The sequence below is a fragment of the Camelus ferus genome, chromosome 25, assembly GCF_009834535.1.
Source record: "Camelus ferus isolate YT-003-E chromosome 25, BCGSAC_Cfer_1.0, whole genome shotgun sequence".
NCBI lineage: Eukaryota > Metazoa > Chordata > Mammalia > Artiodactyla > Camelidae > Camelus > Camelus ferus.
The window spans coordinates 23,766,988-23,787,390 of NC_045720.1; the positions used below are offsets into that span (position 1 = coordinate 23,766,988).

Sequence of the window (20,403 nt, forward strand, 5' to 3'; positions counted from 1 at the left end):
GAAGGGGTGGGACTTGGGCATTAACTGAGATGGAAGGGGTACTGTGGAATACTGGTCACTTTGAGAGAAATAACTCAGCAGAGTTTTGGGACTTAGGGGGAATTGGTGTAAGAGAGGAAGCTAAAGGTGGGAGTGATTGACAGCATGGTAGGGCATGAGGGGTCCCAGCTAGTGTAGTGGTGGCGCCTGAAATATAGAAAGAGAAATAAGACGAGGACTGCCTGTTTCCAGATGTGTGGTCTCTAATAAGATGGGGGTGCTGTGTATCAACAACTCACAGTCGATTTGCTAGGCTTGTTCAGAAGCCTGGAAACTTCAGCCTAACAATTTTTAGAAGTCCAGATGCCTACGCTTCTGGTCTCGTTCCAGTCTGTTCCACTCATGGGAGAGAAAGAAGAGGAGGAAACAGTAAACTGGCTGTTTGTACTTGACAAAACTTACCATTTTTACTTCCTCCCTTTTTATTTCTCCTTGACCCCCGAACAAAAAGCAAAACCCAGTCAACCAACTAAAAACCTATTTATCATCTGTTTTGAGTATTTGAGGGTTTTTTCTGCCCCTGCTTATGGAAGACTTTAGAATGGATTCCAAAGGTCTTCTGTTTGAATAATTTTGGCAGAGTTGCTCAAACACAAAGGGAAATTGATGGCATTAAAGCACACTTTTCTTTATAAGGCTTTCAGGTAAGACCCAATATTGAAGGAATTCCAGATACATGTTTAGAAAGAAAGAGTGAAGTTTTGTTTTTCAATTAGATTTTTTGCAACTATTTTTTTTTTGATTTGAAAAGCCTGTTTAGAAATCAGTCTTAAAACCTCTCCCATTTAATATTTACTCTAATAAAAATATAGTAGTCTTTTAGATTATAAGATTTTGTGTCTCTGCATGATGCTTTGATATGCTTTTTTTAAAAGCAACTTCAGTATTTAGAGTTGGTGGAGTTATACCTTTTAATTGTAAATGGGCTCTTTTGTTTTTGAAAATTAAGAAAGTCTTTGTGATTTGTTCTCCAATTCCTTTGACTCTTACCTTTGTAAATTTCTGGAAAACAAATAACTAAATAGGAATAAAGCATACACACATACATACGTGCATGCACACACACACACACGTACAGTATTACACTATACAGAAACTAAGAGGAAGAAAGCAAAAATAAATCAGATATGAGAATGTCCTCTGTTGGAGCACTCTTCACTTGACAGTTCTTTTCTAGAAGATTGCTTTTAGTTCCCTTTCTCCTTTAGCTGCTGTTTGGATGCCGTGTTCTCTGTTTTTAAGCTAAGAGTACTGAACAGTTTTCTCTGTTAAACAGGTATTTTCTAAAAGTTCTTTCTTCAAGGAATATGATTGAAATTTGTAAGCTTTATTTAAGGGTTTTTTTTTTCATTTTTGTACCCTTGTAGTAAGTAATATCCAGATTATTTGTTAGATTGACAGAATTCTGTGTATGCCGTCTGTGCTGTATGCATTCATGTAGTACATTTTTGTGAGTGTCATCTTTTTTCTTTTTTGTAGATAATGTTTAATGAAGAGCTTGGGAATCCTTTTATCATAATTCACAGTATCTCATTGCTGAAAGCCGAGGAACATTCAGTAGCTACCCTACTTCTTCGAATAGAGAGAGAGGAATTGGATATGAAAGGAAGTGGTTTCTGTGTTTCCTTGGAGTGGGTCACTATCAGTAAGAAAAATGAAGGTAAAACATAACAAAATTCTGATCTCTCTGTAGTGGTTGCTGTAATTTAGTAGGTTTTGAAATGCAGAACTATTCCTGTAAGTGCTGTTTGCTTTTTCTTAGGCATTGTGTTATGATTCTAGTACCTGCCACCCAGTGGAATGAATAAAGATAGTTTCTTCTTAGGTATGGATTATAAAAATGAAATAAAATAATGTGCTTCCACAGTCAGATATGCCTTTTTGTGTAAAAGGATACACTATTATATAATTCTGGAAGAATTTAAAGTGTGTATTTTTAATATACAAAAATATCTTTGTGTGTGTGTGTATACATATATATATACACACACACACACACATACATACATGTGCACAAGATTTGTTCTTTGAAATTTTTCATGTAATTTGTTTGCCTTTCTTCCCAGTGTTGTAGTTTTATCTCTAGAGGAACACAGTAACTTAAAACTTTGGATTAGGTGTTGGAAACTCTGTAAAGGGCTAGACTGTAACCAACCATATGACTAATATCACAGCTACTCAAGTGTGATGTTCTGGTGCAAAAGCAGTCATAGACAATACATAAGTGCATGAGTATAGCTGTGTTCCGGTAATTATTAATGAACACTGATGTGAAATTTTTAGAATTTTTACATGCAATTAAATTTTTTATTTTATTTTTTTGAACCATTTAAAAATACAAAATTCATTCTTAGGCTCATAGGTCATAGTTTGCAAATCCCTGCTTTAGATAAATAAAAGCTTTGATTCTTTAATTAAGGTAAATAACTCAGCATCTCACAGGAGAAACTGTCATGCCTGTTCCTCCTCTTCGCTGTGACAGCTTTAGCTTGGTCCACAGTGCACAGTGCCACTCTGCTCTAGTCCCTCACTTCCCTTCCCTTCATCTTCCTTTGTTTAACTCAACTGGACAGATATGTTTGGACTCACCTTTTTTTCTCCCCCCATAATTTTAATTATTGTAATTGTAGAAACATTCTTTTTGTGGTTCACTTTAACTTTCTTTTCTTAATATCGCAGTTCCTTTTTCCTCCAAATTACTAATTAATTATTTTACTTTCTATTTTCTAAGGAGCATAACAGAGCAGTGTTTTATTTCTAAACTCTGTTGAGTGGAACATCTGATAAATTATAGATTGTGGGCAAGCAAGTTTGAAAATGTGGGCACACAATATCCCCACTGAACATTAAGCATATTAAAGTTTCTTAAAATTTTGAGTAAAAAGGAAAATTTAATTTTGACCCAGCATTTCCCAACTCATTTAGCCATGGAATTCACTTCAGACCTACTATTTTCTGTCCCACACACACTGGGAAAAACCACCCAATAAAATATTCAGTGTTTAAGTTTGGGTCTTTAGAGGCTGGTAGGGCTCTGCCTTGCATGTACCTGTGGAGGAAAATTAAGAGTTTTTAGTTAATTCATGAAATGAAAAGTCTATTCTTAAATATATATGAAATGAATGTGTGAATATAGGTGAAGATTTAGAGAAAAAACAGTGACAGACGTTTTAGAACAGATTGTATTATTATGTATAATATGACATTGAGTTATGATTTTGACTACTTAGTGTGAAGCTTTCAGGTACCACCACTGTAACAGAGTAACAATATAAGTAAAGGTATGGACTCAACTAAAATGTTTGGGTACTTTTTAAAGCCAAAAATAACTTCTTTTTATAGAATAAATTCAGTTAATTTATCAGAAACTTTTAGGACACAGTTAATTGTTCCTATCTTTAAAATTCTTAGTACCTTTATTTATGTTTGATTATACTAGGTAGATAGATCTACATCTGAATGTGTATAAAAATAATTTCTATCATATACATATTTCATTTTAAGAAAACCCCTTATCAGTAGATAGAACAGGCAGAAGTTAGTCCACACCACACTTTTTCCATTATCATCAATTCTTGGCTCTTTTCAGAAGATACCTAATCATACTGGTTGAGAAAGTAGACAGGCTGTGTGGTCAAGGGACAGGTAGGCTTTTTTCAGAAGTTAGTATTTCAGGTGAGTAGGTCACTTTTGTGATTTAGAGCTCTGCTATCCAGTATAAATTTTTCCAAAATGGACAGGTTTATATTGTGGCCACTCAGTTTGATAGCAGTATGTGTGACTTTTGAGCACTTGGAGGGTGGCTAGTGTGACTGAGGAATTCAATTTCAAATTTTACTTAATTTTAATTAAATAGCTATTTGTGGCCAGTGGCTACCACATTGAACACCACAATCTACAGCAAATTTCATCAGACTTAGTATCTTAAAATAGGGATTTATTTATAGAAAATTAGATGAAAATTTTTTTATCCATATTAAAAAAGGTATTTAACAGTGTGCTCTTTAATAGTACATTTAAAATATTTAATTTAAATTAGAATTAATATACAAATATTTTTATAATACAGTTTTATTTGTAATTTTTCATCCTAAAATGCTTTATTTTCTTACAGGTGAAAAATATGAAATTACTAAGCGTGATGTTCTCCGTGGAAAGTCAGTGCCACATTATGCTGCTATTGAGTCTGACGGCAATGGTCTAATGATTGTCTCCTACAAGTCCTTCACATTTGTTCAGGTTGGTCAGGATCTTGAAGAAAGTGGGGATGAAAACATGTCAGAGAAAATCAGAGGTAATTTTACTTTGAATCTCCTCAGAGAGCTCCTGTGTATTTATATTCACATGTATATGTATATCTGGTTTGTCCTCCCAGATGGGTTATGAGTTTTACCAGGTCAAGACATGTGCTTAATTTTTCTTTATTTTTCCTTTATTTTTCCCTGGATAGTTGTTTATAAATACTTCTGTAATTAGCAAAAATATTTTTTAAAAATCTATGTATCAGCTTACCTGATTAGATATTTAATAAATACTTATTGAATGAATAAACAAATACTAATGTCTGTTGTTGGTGTCTGGAAAGCCAGCATATTAGTGTTGTAGGTAATAATGAAAAAAAAATAAGCTAACCTCTGTTCACTCTAGGTATACTAATTATATATTCTTACCTTTAATGTAAACTGAAAGGAAGAGAGGAAGGGACAAAGGAACTTTTTTAGAATGAATAGAGTAAAAAGGTCTTTCAGAAGAAATTATATTTGCATACAAAGAATAAATTAAAAAAAAATTCAAGGACATTTCTCTATAATCATTACTGTTCCTATTTCTGATGTTTATAGCCAGAGAACAGTATATTTTACTTAACAGAGGTTTTCACAGTATTGAACAATTATACATACTACTCTTTGCATCAACCTTTTTTATTACTTTAATTATTTAAAATAAAAATTAATTTCACTATTTTATATACTTATTGCTTTTAAAAAATGAATCCTTTGAAAAGTATTTTAAAATACTAATGTAATAAATATTTAAAAAATATTTTCTCCAGGTTTATAAATACTATAACTCTAAATAATAGAGTTGTGCTTGGTGGCCTTTTATTTAGCCTCTTAACAGCTTGGTTTCCTCACATGTGATGCTTTTTATGAGATCTTTTTCTTGAATAAGTTGTACTATTCTGTCTATTGTTAACTCTCCTAGAGCTTAGCCAGAGCAGCTATTCATATCTCTAGACCACATGCCCTTTGAACTCCTTTGGTGAGCAGTTGTGGAGGATGAAAGAATGCCTTAATCCTTGGAACTTAGTCTGCCTAGTAGCGAGGGCCATGTGGTTCTAAGACAGATGTGCAGCCTAGTTGGGACACATTATGTGGTTACTAACCACTGGTCCATTGTTCCTCGTGCTGACATCTCACATCATGTTTTGAATTCCTCCTGAATTCATTCTTCCCTTTTAATGTAAACTCCAAGGCCCTTCCATTTTTTGTTTTCCTTCTAATAAACAGCCCTTAATTTCTTGTGCCCACTTTCTCTTATTTCAGAAATTTACATAAATTATTATGTAATAATTTACCTTATTATAGAAATTTCTTCTGTATTTGTTTTATCACAGGACTTTCACAATAAGAAAAGAGAAGTGTAATTTTTTAAAAATTATGGATAGTTTGTTAATTAGTGTTCTTTTAAACACTTCTGAATGTATATATTGGTTTAATTTTCTGTAAGCTTCAAGAAGACTGATATTATCTAGTGCCTATTTGATATTGTCATGACATTATAAATAATGACATTGTCTTTTAAAGACCTAACACACTCTTTAGAGATATAGAAAGGTACTCAAAGCTGCCAACAATGGGAAGATTTAGGTGATTGTGTAATTTTGATGGAAAGAGGATTAAAAAAATTCTGACTTTCCCTTTAGTTTACTTCCGTAGACTTAATTTATACTAAAAGTTCATGTGACTTTACAGACTCCTCCCACCCCCATATTTGGCAGAAATTGAGTGATTATTATATATAAACTGCCTTGTTAACATTTGTAGGAGACAACAGATGAGTAAAACAATTTACTTATCTAAGGGAACTTAGAGTACCAGTCTTTTAAGCTGTATGTCAAGCTTTTTCAGTAAGTTTACATATTTGGGGGGGGGGACTTAGGTTGGTTTGTTTGTTTATTTAATGGTGGTACTGGGGATTGAGCCCAGGACCTTATGCATGCTAAGCACAGGACTCTACCACTGAGCTATATCCTCCCCACTTCAGTAAGTTTATAGTAAAAGTACTTACTTCTAAAGGCAAAAAGTAGAGGATCTGAGAGGCTGCTTAAAGGAATGTGATGCAAGTTAGACCCCGAAGTAACAATATTATCCTAAAAATTCATAATTATTTCTATATTACCATGTTTTCTAAAAGAAAAATTTTTAAATCAGGTAAAAGTGACCCTTCCAGAACATATACCATACTTATGCTGTATCTTTGAGTATATCAAGTACCCCCCAAGTTTTTGCATAAAACCACACAAAACTAAAAAGAATAATAGCAATGCAAGTGAGTTTATGATATATTTAGATAATGGAATTGATATTAAATGTTTTTCATGCATTAACTAATTTAGATATCAGTAGTCAGTCCTAAGAGGCATGTAATAATTCTGTTACCCTATTTTACAGATTAGGAAAATGAGGATTAGTGGTACCACAATTATTAAATAGTTGGATCCAGGATTCAGATCCAGGACTAGCCAACTCTGGAGCACTAGTTCCTAACAGCTGTTATATTCCTTTCTGATGAATGGGTGCACAGATTAATGTTTACAGATGCCACTAAGCAAATATTTATTCATTTTGCATTTAAGCCCTATTTTCTTATTTCCATGGTTATGTGCGTCTAAAGATGTTTCTTCAGTAGATAGCTTTTTAGGAGACAGGCTGAGAAGTTAGAAGAGGTGGTGAAGGGAGGATTCTTTTATTGGGAACTTAGACAATGTATAGTGACAGCCCTTGAATTTCTTATGAAATTGCTTCCATGTTAAGTAAAATAGCCAATACCTTTGTAAGGAAGATACATCTTTTATTTTTGTGTAGATGTATATCCTACCAAATAATAATAGTCTCCTGTATCACAAGAGTTAGTACCTTGGCAACACTGGCAAATCAAGTCTTTGGTGAAAGTTTCAGATGGGAGTTTATGACATGCTTGATATTCTTTTGAACTAGGAATCTGCTGTGTGTAACAGGAGGAGGAAAGTAGGAATACTAGGAGGCTGGGAGAGAAGGAATGGGGATTAAAGGGCTGCTATGGTTTGCATTTTGTGACTATGTATCTCCCAGAGCGTTAGGTAAGCCTGGAACAGGAAAATGTCAAGTGCAATTGCTGCAACTCTTTGAGTGAAAATTCCCCGAAGAGATCTGTGTGTCTGTTTATAATTATTGTTTTGTGAGATCATTAGAAAATATGCTAAGATAGGTGTTCTAGTCTCTGACTTTGTATGTTATGTTCTAGTCTGATTTTTTATTATATAAGGGACTTTTCTTTTCCCAATAGAACCTCTGTATTATTGGCAACAGACTGAAGATGATTTGACTGTAACTATACGGCTTCCAGACGACAGTACTAAGGAAGACATTCAAGTACAGTTTTTGCCTGACCATGTCAACATTGTGCTGAAGGGTCATAGGTTTTTGGAAGGAAATCTCTATTCATCTATTGATCATGAAAGCAGTACATGGATAATTAAAGAGAATAATAGGTATTTGTATATTATAGTTTTAGTTATATTTAAAATTTTACTTTTTATCATTTTACCTTTTTCTTTTTTTTTTTATCCTTTCTATAGTGGTTACATCGTAGGTGAGTACTACAACAGGTCCATCAGTGTTGCTTATTATTTTTAAGATAGATTAAAAATGGAATTACTCTGTCAAAGAGCACCACTGTAGTTAAGATTAAAGATACTAGTATAGTTATTGTTTGCATTAAATGACAGTGCTTTTCATTACCAGCTCTGGATACAATAATAACAGTAACAATAATAACAATAAATAGGAGAAAATGGTTATTTATTTAAATTTGTACTTTTTAATAGAAATAATTTTTTAATTAACTTTAATTTACTAACTAGATAATATACTCCTATGCTTTAAGATTTAAGATCTATAAAAGTGTACATAGTGAGGAATCTCCCTTTGACCCAGGTCACCCGTCGCCTCACCCCTCACAACCACTGTTACTAGTTTCCTTCCACAGATGTTTTATGTATATTCAAGCAGCATATACTTTTTTCCTTTTTTAACAGAAAAGTTTTTAACACACACCATACACAATTACACAACTTGCTTTTGTTGACTTTCAACAATAAATCTTGGAGATCTTTCCATAAAGAAAAATGACTTTTTTAATCCTCTTTTATACCTTCATAGTATTTGCCCTATTAATTGCATCCTCGTTTTTTAAAAAATTGATCCTCTGTTGTTAGACATTTAGATTGTTTCTAATCTTTTGCTACAGTGAATAACTTTACTATACATATAACTTATTTACCTACAAATTATAATAAATATATACGTATATGTAATTGTACTATAATTATATATAGTTTCACATGTGAAGGAATATATATGAAGGATAAATACAGGTAGAATAATTAATATGTCTGAAAATTGTGGAGAATAAGTATTTTTCTTATGTAAATTAGCCTTAATTATTATAATTAAATTATTAATTACATATAAAAGGTTAAGTGTGTTATAAAACTATAATCCTCTTCCCAGCTACTATTCTTCTTTGTAAATGTTTTGTTTCAGATACTTCATTCCCTAATCATTTGGGTTAATAAAATTACTCTCTCATTTTAGATCAAGTCTTAGTAATTATTGAATTCAGTGATGGTTAATGAATGGTATTAGGCACTTAACTTTAAAAATGGTCAAATTTTGTCAGAAATGGATTAAAATTAGATATTTTTATTAATATAATTCTTGATTAGTAATATTTGACCCATGTGAGCCTTGATATGAGTCTAAATCCTACAAGTCTAAGAAATATATATCTAATTCAAAAAAAATTTTAAGCTTTAAATCAAGCAGATATCTTGAATTCATTTTATTAATGGAGAAATATAGTGATTTGGTTATACTTTTTAATATACTATTTCAAAAACCCAATGTCTGAAAGATTCTTTTAAATATATTTTATATTTCCATATATTCTATTTGAATATATTTTGCTAGTTGTTTATGAGATTTGAGAGATAACATTTATAAACTGGCAAACCATCTAGAACATACTGTTAAATATATGTCATGGAGTAGTAACATAGCCAACGTTTTGGAGAATAGCTGGACCTCATGCAGAGTTTCAGCATTTAACACATGAACATAGACCAGTATTATCTTACCATTAAATTTGAGGTGCTTGATTACTATTTTGTGTTACAAAAGACAATTGGAGCAATGTGTAGGTGGTGGGTGTCATTGGTTTAAAAAAACATGATTCTTTTGTACTTGATTATATTATTCATGTCATTTTCAAATAGTTAATGGTCCCTCTTACTTTGGAAGGATCTGTTAACTAGTTTATTATGTAAGGGGTTATATGTTCCCTTTTGCTTGGATAGTAGGATGATACTAGTTAAAAATGTAGAAATGCATTTGCTAAAAAGTTCACATTGACTAGATATGCAAATATATTGATAGTCCAGAAATTCTTTATAACTGACATTATATGAACTCTAGGTGGCAACTGACCAAGAATAATATTTATACATTCTGATCACTGGGTACAAGTTCTTTAATAGTTATTTACATACATTTTTTTCAGAGAGGTAGAATAGTGCAGTAGTGAAGAACATGGACTTGGAGCCAGGCTGCTTTATTAGCTTGTGACCTTGGCAAGTTATTTAACCTCTCAGTGCCTTTTTTTCTTGTCAAATGGAGATGATAATAGTACTTTGTGGTGAGCAATAAATGAGTTAAAACATGTAAAGTGCTTAATGGTGAGCATTAGTTAAGTATAAACTGCTGTCATTATTTTTATGATTAGCATTATTATCTTTATCATCATCAACATTCAAGATTAGATTTCTCCTTAGAAAATATAACTAAATTTGGTCATTATCGGTGTGGTGGTAATTTTTAATGCTAATGCAGGAACTCATTACATAAGAAAGATGTTATTTTGTATAGTCTCTTAAAATAAGTAGTTCTAGAAAATCTTAAAGTGCTGTAATTAATTCCTGAGGTGGTGATAATAGCCTTGAAAAAGAACAGCTGGTAAGTTTGCATGCTGTATTTGATAATAATGATAATAGTTATTATTGTGTTCTTGTAATTGTTTCCTAGCAGTTGTGTTCCAGGGCATGGGTTAGTATGGCACACGTGTCCCAGAGCTGGCACATGGAGAAGGTTGCTTTGCTGTGAGACAGCTACAACCACCCCCTTTCCTCTGTATTATCGGCACAGCCTGCTTACCTGGATTTCCTTTCCTTTCCAAAACGCACATGGGCAACTCCCTATCCCATGTCCACAGTCTCCCTGGACACAGCTCTCTCTGCCTTTCCTGCTGCCTCTGTCCTTAATCTTAGGGTCCCCTAATGGGTACATTTGAAGTTTGTGTTTCATGGCTTAGATGTACAGAATTAGATTTTAAGTAAATTGATAGAGACTATGTTAACCACTTTTTTCCCTTCATTACCAAAGATTATCTAAAAAATTATCTAATCTCTCCATTTCATTCCAATACTTTACAATCTGTATTTCTAAAATTATCAGTTGTATTGTTTATTATCTAAAGGATCAGGCAGGTTAATCAGATATTATGGTGACTAGTTTGTGAAAATGAAGGTAATTGTTGGCTCTAAGCACAAAGAGGCACCTTTAGTTACAGGCCTTTTTGTGCCCAGCCCCGTTACCACCACCATTCCCCTGGGAATGCTCATAGAGTCATGGTGCTTGCTTTTCTGTTACTCAGGATTGGTAACGCACAGCACACCTGAATTACAGTGTAGTCTTACTCTTTCTAGTAATGCCAGTGGTACTTTCTTGCTTATTAAATCTATATTCTTTACCCTTGGGTTATAGGTTTTCCATCATATGCAAAACTAAGATGAACATGATTTTTGGTGAAACATCCTCTGAACACCAGAGGGGTAATTTCTATGAAAGATTCTTCTGTCTAGTATTGGTTGTATAATTTGTATAGTTGCTTAATGTTACATTACTTTTCTCATTTAAACTTCTAGCTTGGAGATTTCCTTGATTAAGAAGAATGAAGGACTGACATGGCCAGAGTTAGTGGTTGGTGACAAACAAGGAGAATTTATAAGAGACTCAGCCCAATGTGCTGCAATAGCTGAAAGGTTGATGCATCTGACCTCTGAAGAACTGGTGAGCAAAATACCATGTTTTTCAAACATTATTTTGCTTTCCTAATATAAAAGACAGTTTAGGTACTACTGACTATTGTTTGAATATGGCTTAAAATTCTAGTGTTTATTCCTTATACTATATGAATATATATGTGTGTGTGGGCATGTTGTATATATAGGGTGGGTGCAATGTATGTATATAAATGTATCTCTCAATAAAAATACACAGTTGACACTTTGAACAATGCAGTGGTTAGGGCACCAACCCTCACATAGTCCAGACTGTGTATAACTTTACAGTTGGTCCTCTGTGTCCACAGTTCTACATCCTTGGATTTAACCAGCTGCTTATTATGTATTTCTGTATGTACATTTTAAGTGGACCCATGTTGTTCAAGGGTCAAGGTATATGAAAAAATGCTCAGTATCGCTAATTATCAGAGAAATGCAAATTAAAACTACAATGAATTGTCATCTCACACCAGTCAGAATGGCCAACATTAAAAAGTCCACAAATGATAAGTGCTGGAGAGGGTGTGGAGAAAAGGGAACCCTCCTACACAGTTGGTGGGAATGTAGTTTGGTGCAGCCGTTATGGAAAACTGTGGAGATTCCTTAAAAAAACTAAAAATAGACTTACCATATGACCCAGCAATCCTGCTCCTGGACATACATTCAGAGAGAACGCTAATTCAAAAAGGTACATGCACCCCAATGTTCACAGCAGCACTATTTACAATAGCTAAGACATGGGAACAACCTAAATGTCCATTGACAGATGACTGGATAAAGAAGTTGTGATATATTTATATATACAATAGAATAGTACGGAGCCATAAAAAAGAATAAAATAATGCCACTTGCTACAACATGGATGGACCTGGAGATCGTCATTCTAAGTGAAGTAAGCCAGAAAGAGAAAAATACCATATGATATGATATCACTTATATCTGGAATCTTTAAAAAAAAAAAAAAAAGACACAAATGAACTCATTTACAAAACAGAAACAGACTCACCTGGCTGAAGAACTTTATCATTTGTTGTAGTACTGCTGGATAAATTCTCTCAGCTTCTGTTTGTCTGCAGACGTACATATCTTCCTTCTTTCAAAGCTATTTTTGTTAAGCATTTTAAGTCAGTGTTGACAGGGTTTTTATTTCCATTCAGAACTTCAGATATACTCCATTGTTTTCTGACCTGTGTAGTTTCTGATGAGAAGTCATCTATCAGTTGTATCTTTGTTCCTCTGTAATGTGATTTTTCCCTCCTCTGACCACTTTTAAGATTTTATAAGAGAATAATTTTATTTTTCTCATTTTCAGCAATAATTTATAATGTGACTTGCTGTGTGTGTGGTTTTTTTTTAATGATATGCTTGGGGCTCTCTGATCTTTAATTGATAGGATTATAGTTTTCAACAATTTCTTAAAATGCTGTTATTTCTCCAAAATTTTTTCCATTCTTGCTTCCTTCCAAATACTCATATGTTAGACCATTTGTTCCACAGGTCACTGGGGTTCTTATTTTTTGTGTGTGTTTTTATTTTTTGTCATCTTTGTGCTTCATTTTAGATAAACTCTTACTATTTTAGATAAACTGTAACATTTTAGATAGACTCAAGCTCACTGCTCTTTTCTTTTGCAGTGTCTCATCAGCTGTCAATCCCATCTATTTTGTTTTTTGTTTCATATACTGTATTTTCATATCTAGAATTTCAGTTTAGTTTTTTTCTTTATATCTCTGAGAATATAGAACATGTTTATAATATCTATTTTAATAGCCTTTTCTGCTGATCCCATCATTCTGTCATTTTTATGCCTGTTTTTGTTGATTAAGTGTTTATTGGTCAGGAGCCTGAAATTTAGTAATATTGCTGTAATCTTAATGTCTTTAAATATGAAGAAATTCATTCTCTTATTTATTTTTTTCTGGTCTAAGAATCCGAACCCAGATAAAGAAAAACCTCCTTGTAATGCTCAAGAGTTAGAAGAATGTGATATTTTCTTTGAAGAGAGCTCCAGTTTATGCAGATTTGATGGCAGTACATTAAAAACTACTCATGTGGTAAGTTCTTGATAATATTTCTAAAAATTTGTGAATAAATAATTATTCAAATGAGATGATAATTGATGGACCAAAACACATATTTTGCAGACAGCTTGGCTGTGATATAAATCTCATTGCTCCCTAAGGAAGCCATCTTTTCATAACATCACCCCTAATAAAACAGTGTTGTATTGTTTTGGTGCTACTGCAGATTGGTATGTTTCAGTGGGCTTTTTTTTCTGTGCAGGTTTTTTATATTATATATATATATATATATATATATATATATATAATAATATATAATTATTATATAATGTAATATATAACAACCTGACATCTAACTTTTCTTCTCACTGTCCTTTCCTAACCTTTTTTGGATACTTAACTTTTTTAAATTAATGGCTGAACATAATAACACTCAAAGGAGTTATAAAAATGAGCATTTTTAGATTATACTTATGTAGACAGATGAGGGGGAATGGCAGAAGATCAGTGGCTAGAAAGCAGTGTCATTGAAGTTTGTTCCAAAATTACTTACATCTTACGATTAACTTCTGCATCTGCTCTGCTTTCCTTCCCATCATTCTGTGACACCAACAACTTCTAAAAAGCAGAGAGATGACATTTTGCTTATTACCGGAGTGTACCTAACACCTACCAAAGGTCCTGATTCTGGTAGGTGCTTAAAAAATATTTTTAGACTGCTCTCTCGGTGACAATCATAAAAATTGTTTCAGCTCTATCTTGGATTTGAAGAAATTTGCATCACCTTAATGTCTTCCCTTCTTTCTCAGTCACTCCTCTAACTGAATAGTAAACAGTTTTTGGTCAGATTATTTTATGCAATTTGGGCACTGATCCAAAGCCCAAATAATAAACTTGAGCTTTACTTCCTAGATGTTGTTTAGTTCTGACATAGTTCCTTAGATAACTCTAGATAACATAGAAGAGCCCTCACACAATTACTCTGTACTGTCTTGGATTTTAGAGAATCACTCTTACATGTGACTGATCAGAGACTCTTCATTCTGACTAACTGTAGATTATTTATCCTTGAGGAGTCTGGCCTGTCTTCCTAAAGTTATAGTCTAGGAGGTGTAACTTTTAGGTACTGTTTCCTGCCTAACATTTATAGGGAAGGCACCTCATCTTAGATGTCATAAAATGTTATTGTTTAGCTTAGCTTCTCTGAGGATTTCAGTTCATCTTAGTACAGCAGTACTAAATAGTGTTGATCAAGTAGTTTAATGTTCACTGCAAGGCATCTGGTTAATGATACCTCTCTTCCCTATGTTTAAGCATGTTAAAAATGAACACCAAGAAGTAACAGAAGGGAACCAAAATAAAATATTTTATTATCATCAAATTACAGTACAAAAGCCTCATCTACTGACTAAATCCTAGAATTTGGCAGATTTAACCTTAGTAACAGGCAATGCCAAACCAGGTCTGGCTGCCCTGGTGGAACAGTGGAAACATCTTACTCTCTGAGGCCTGTAGCTCCCTAGAGAAAAAAGTTGACAGAACTGAGCAGAATATACTCAGGATTGTCTTATATTTACCAACCAAATGCCTGTTTATTCCTTAGGAATTTATACAAGGTGAAGAGCCACAACTGTGGATCTTCTTAGTGTCACAGATAGAAATATCAGGAATGGGGAAGAAGTATAATACATAAATAAACAGGGATGATCCTTCTAACTTGGAAGAAACTTCAGATCTGTAGAATTGTATTTCATCTCTACTTGCAGATGTGCTGGGCCAGGCTAAGGTTGATGGGGTTTCTATGAGATCAAAGATAGATCCAGTATTAGAAACTAGATCTATGGGCTTCCTGTGTACTTCACCATAACTTCCCCTAAACACCAAGATAATAAACTACAATTTTGAGATTCTAAACTGCTACAATCAGTCCAAACTTCTGAATAAAATGTGTTCCTAAAGAGCATGAATGATAGACTTGTTACAAGCAGGTTCCACCTTCAGAAATGTAAGAAATATATAAACAATCCTTCCTTATACCATAGTTTATGATATTTGATTAAATATTTCTAGGATTTTCTACTTACTTTTAAACTTTTTAATTAGTTTTAAGTGTTAATATCTCATTCAAATCCAATAATATATTCTTCTACTCTTGTCATAAAGTAATTGACCAAATATAGGTGAGTGTATTTCTGGGCTCTTTCTTCTGTTCCATTGATCTGTGTGTATGTTTTTATGCCAATACTTTACTGTTTTGATTACTGTAGCTTTGCAGTATAGCTTGAAATCAGGAGGCATGATGCCTCCAGCTTTGTTATTTCCCAGAATTGCCTTGGCTATTTGGGGTTTTTGTGGTTCCATACAAATTTTAGGATTGTTCTATTTCTGTGAAAAAATCCATTGGAATTTTATAGGGATTGCATTGAATCTACAGATTGCTTTGGGTAGTAGGGACATTAACAATATTCTTCCAATCCATGAGCACAGACTATCTTTCCACTTTTTTATGTTTTGAATTTCTTTCGTTAGTGTCTTACTAGTTTTCAGTGTACAGGTCTTTCACCTTGGTTAACTGTATTCCTCGGTATTTTATTCTTTTTGATAAAATTGTAAATGGGATTGTTTTCTTAATTTCTCTTTCTGATAGTTTATTATTAGTGTATAGAAATGCAACAGATGTCTGCATATTGTTTTTGTACTTTGAATTTGTTTATTAGTTCTGGCAGTTTTCTGGTGGAGTCTGTAGGGTTTTTAGATGTAATATCATGTCCCATCTATAAAGTGACACTTTTACTTTTTACTTCTCTATTTGGATGTCTTATATTTCCTTTTCTTGCCTGAATGCTCTGGCTCAGATGTCTAGTAGTATGTTTACCAAACATGGCCAGAGTGGGCATCCTTGTCTTGTTCTTGATCTTAGAACAAAGCTTTCAACTTTTTACCACTGAGTAATGATGTTAACTAGGGAGGTTGTTATATATGGCTTGTATTATGTTGAGGTATGTTCCTTCTATACCCAGCTTGAGGGTTTTTTAAAATAGAGGGATGTTGAATTTTGTCAAATGCTTTCTGCATATATTGAGACAATCACATGATTGTTAATGTAGTGTATAATCACATTTTTTGATTCATATCTATAGTCCTGTGGGACTGCAAGCATTAAATCCCACTGTCCACCAGAGCCAGATTATCTAGAGGTGTACCCTGGGTGACAGTCGCAGAAATTGGGGCACCAGATGAGCATACCAGCTCCTTTCCTGGAGATACCAATGACCTGGAGTAAGGCAGAGGAATGCTCAAAGATGGCAACCCCCAGCTGCTGTCCTCAGAGAGCACCTCACTAGGCCTCTAGATACGTGTCAACCTGCCACTAATCTAAAGCTTTAGGACAAAGAGGCCTTTTTCACAGAAAGACTAGATGTGTTTCGGTCTACCATCTGTGTTGCGCCCTGGTAGCAGTAGCCAGCCAGGAACTGTCTCTAATTGCTATAGTCCCATGGCACCAGGAACACAAACCCTACTGGCTGCCAGAACCAGGCAATCACTGAGCATCCCCTGGGCAGCAAAATCCTGGGTGCCAGATGTGTGTACAAGGGTCCCTCTGGGAGATACTGGCGCTCTGTAACAGAGGGAGAGCACAGAGATACAGCTCTCGCCCTCTCAGGCCTCTGAAGAGGGTTATCGTTAGCCCTTAGATGTGTGTTTAATTAGCAGCTTGCTCCTGTGACCACAGCTATGAAGATAAGCTCTTTCACAGAGAGACTGGACACCTCAGTCTGTTACCCCTCTATTTTGCCTGGGTTGTTGTACCTTGTTAAGAACTTCTCCATTCGTTATTGTCCTGTAGGACCCACAAGTGTAAGCCCCTCTGGCCACTACAGCCAGGTGATCTGGATGTGTCCCCTAGGCAGCAAGCAGCTGCAATAACTGGGGCACCAGACGAGGTTATTAGTTCCTTTCTGGGAGATAAGTACAACCTGGAGTGAGGCAGAGGGAAACTGCAAAGATGTCACCTCCCGTCCTCCGTCCCTGCAGTGTATTTCAGTAGGCTCCTAGATGTGTGTTGAATTAGATGCCTGATCCTCCAGGGGAGCAGGTGAGTTCAGTGTCTTTCTACATTGCCATCTTGAACCAGAACCTCCTAAAGACTTCTCAGTTGAGTTGAGGCCAAAGATTCTTTTTACAATGATAAGCACTGATTTTTCTATTATTAGTCATGTTTATAAACATAGGCAAAGATTGAAGTAAAAATGCCTAAACATTGATGTTTGAGAATAAGTGGAATGGTTATAACTAGAACAATTCCAACAAGTAAGTACTGAGTCCATCTCTTTCTAAAGGCAGATTTGGTTTGTCAGTGCATTGTATGAAAGTCAGGGTCTAGCTGGTCAAGTGTAGCTTGTTCAAAAAATAGTTTCTTGTGATACCTAAGAGGATACCAGTTGGCTTATCACTGGGGAAGGGAATGAAGGAGGCTATAATATCATGGCTGTTCTGTGGTACATCTGTTTTAGACATCGAATAGTACTATATGGATAACTTATACACCTTTCTGCAATGTTTACTTCCAAGTTTCTCTTCTTGATTTCATTTATCATGACTTTGGACAATTTGAAATTACCTGTATATGGAAAGGTCAGTATATGTCCTTGTTTTAGGGAAAAAATACTGTAACAAAAGGTCAGAATTTATATTGCGCATGATAGATTTTCTCAAATATAAAATTCACTGAAAGAAATGTAAATCAGGGTTAGAATTTGGCATTTGCAAAGTAAAATGTTAAATGAATACATGTAGCAGCACAATAAAAGAGGAATATTAAATATCAGAACTGAAGAAGAAAAGTAATAAGCTTTTTGGTCTCAGGACCCTTTTACATTCTCCTTGGGGTACTGAATTTATAATTTATTTGATCAGATTTGACCATAATAGAAATGAAACTGTAATAATTTCCCTGCTTTCATGCTCAAAGTAGGTATATGTCTCTGTAACAGTGTCTGAAGGTGGGAGGAGACAAACCCTAGTGCTAGCTGGTACTATGTGGGGTGGACCTGAGGCTGCCACCAGATAGGTGAGGAGATACTCTTCTGGAAGAGTTAGCTGCACAAATGTGCTCTGGTTGTTGCTATGAACCATCTTTCCTGGACTCAGTCTGCAACCCTCTCCCCAAGTCTTCCTTATCACCAGGCAATAAAATAGAGGACCATTTATTGCCTGACTGGCCATACAACTTGGTCAGCATATTTTCTACCAGTTCCCACCAACTTCCCTCAAATTGTGTAAATTGAACCATAAAGCCCTCAAATTTTCTACTTAAGAGAGCCATGTCTCTGTCTGCATCCTTTCTTTCTCTCCAAAATGGCATTGGGTTGAGATTTTTACCTTTCCAGCAAAGTAACAAATTAGCTGTTAAAAGACATGAGACGCTTAGGTTAGAAACAAAGGACAGTTTCTTACTGACAGCAGTAATGTTAGCCAGAGTATCAACATACGGACTAATTCCCTGAGCCGCACTTCCCACAGAGTAACACGGAGATGGCCAGTAAGCTTGCCTGTCCTTGCTCAGGAGAGAGAGATTATCTTTACTGGACAGTAAACAAGCCTACCTTTTGCTCTGGAGGGACACAATATATCTTCCAAAGTTGTTTGCTCTAAAAACACCTTGAAACAGTAGTCTAGAACAAAGGGTCACATTAGTGCCTTTGCTGGAAAGATTTGCAAAAATGCAAGAGCCCTTAAGGACAGCTGTCTCTCTGCAGGTTAAGCCTCAGGTACACAGTAATGCTGGTGTCATAATATGAGTGTGATTTAATTGAAAGCCTTTCAGTTTCTTTTAGGGCTGTGAGAATGTAATGGGTAATGCCAGTTATTTGTTGAGAGTTGTTATTATTGACATTACCTATGATTGACCTGCTTGAGATAGTCTTCAATTCCCTTTTTACCTTCTGTTCTCTGAAAGAAAAGATAATTTTAGTTGCATATCACATTTCTTGATTCTTGAAATTTTTACATAGTATCAAGCCCTCAATCCACTAGAATTCAGCCTTTCCCTTGAGATATCAATGAGATCGTTAACTTGACTGGCAAATTTTTTTCTTAGAATCTGTGTTCTGAGCATAAACTGAGCATCTTTGCAGGAAGATACTCTTCCTAGAAGTTTTGTTCCAGACAAATACTGAATAAACTTACCTAGAATCTTAAATTAATGACAGGATATTTTCAGAAACTGTCCCAAATGACAGTTCCAGTTGGAAGACCTTTTATCAGACAACCTTTAGCTCTTTTCCCAGGGAGACTGCCCCTCAAACACCAGATAATAGAAAGTTTTCGTGTTTCTACCTGGAGGGATTTGTAGATACTTGTTAATGCAGTTAGTTATTTTTATCATTTGCCATGTATTTTGTGGGCTTGACTGTGTTATAGACAATAGCCTAGCACATGAATACAGTAACAAGGGTAACAATACAGTAGGGAAAAGAACAGATGGTCAAAATAAATGCTCTTGGTCTGTTAGATGTCCATAAGAAAAATAGTTTGACATTGACATCATTCTATATGCAAAAACCAATTACTGATGGATTGCATGTCTAACCATGAAACAGTAAATAAAGCGTGTTAGAGGAAAACAGACATTTTTGTGGTCTTGGAGTAGGTAAAGATTATTTGAACTGAGCATGTAAAGCACTTACTGAAAAAATAAGATGTTCATTTGGATCAAAATTAAGAAATCTGTTTATTAAAAGTTGCCATTATGAGAGTGAAAAAAACAGTGGGGAGAAGATGTTTGTAATACATGTTTAACAGATGATTCATGTCTAGAACAGGGGTCAGTAAACTACTGGTTACTGATTACCTACAGCCACCTGGTTGGTAAAAAAAAAAATTTTATTGGAACACAGCCGTAGACATCCATAGACATTTACTCCTGTGTTGTCTGGCTGCTTACACACTGCATCAACAGAC

At 34.5% G+C, this 20,403-nt stretch overlaps 1 protein-coding gene across 1 annotated transcript in view; it reads left to right on the top strand.

Annotated features, from left to right (window-relative positions):
* The window catches only part of NUDCD1 (NudC domain containing 1), a 62,312-nt gene that overhangs the window by 26,682 nt on the left and 15,227 nt on the right, over window positions 1-20,403 (top strand). Inside the window, exons 4-8 of the mRNA XM_014561696.2 lie at window positions 1,519-1,699; window positions 4,154-4,333; window positions 7,588-7,792; window positions 11,282-11,426; window positions 13,348-13,473. Coding sequence (XP_014417182.2) covers window positions 1,519-1,699; window positions 4,154-4,333; window positions 7,588-7,792; window positions 11,282-11,426; window positions 13,348-13,473 — 837 coding nt within the window. The remainder of the gene's footprint in view (window positions 1-1,518; window positions 1,700-4,153; window positions 4,334-7,587; window positions 7,793-11,281; window positions 11,427-13,347; window positions 13,474-20,403) is intronic.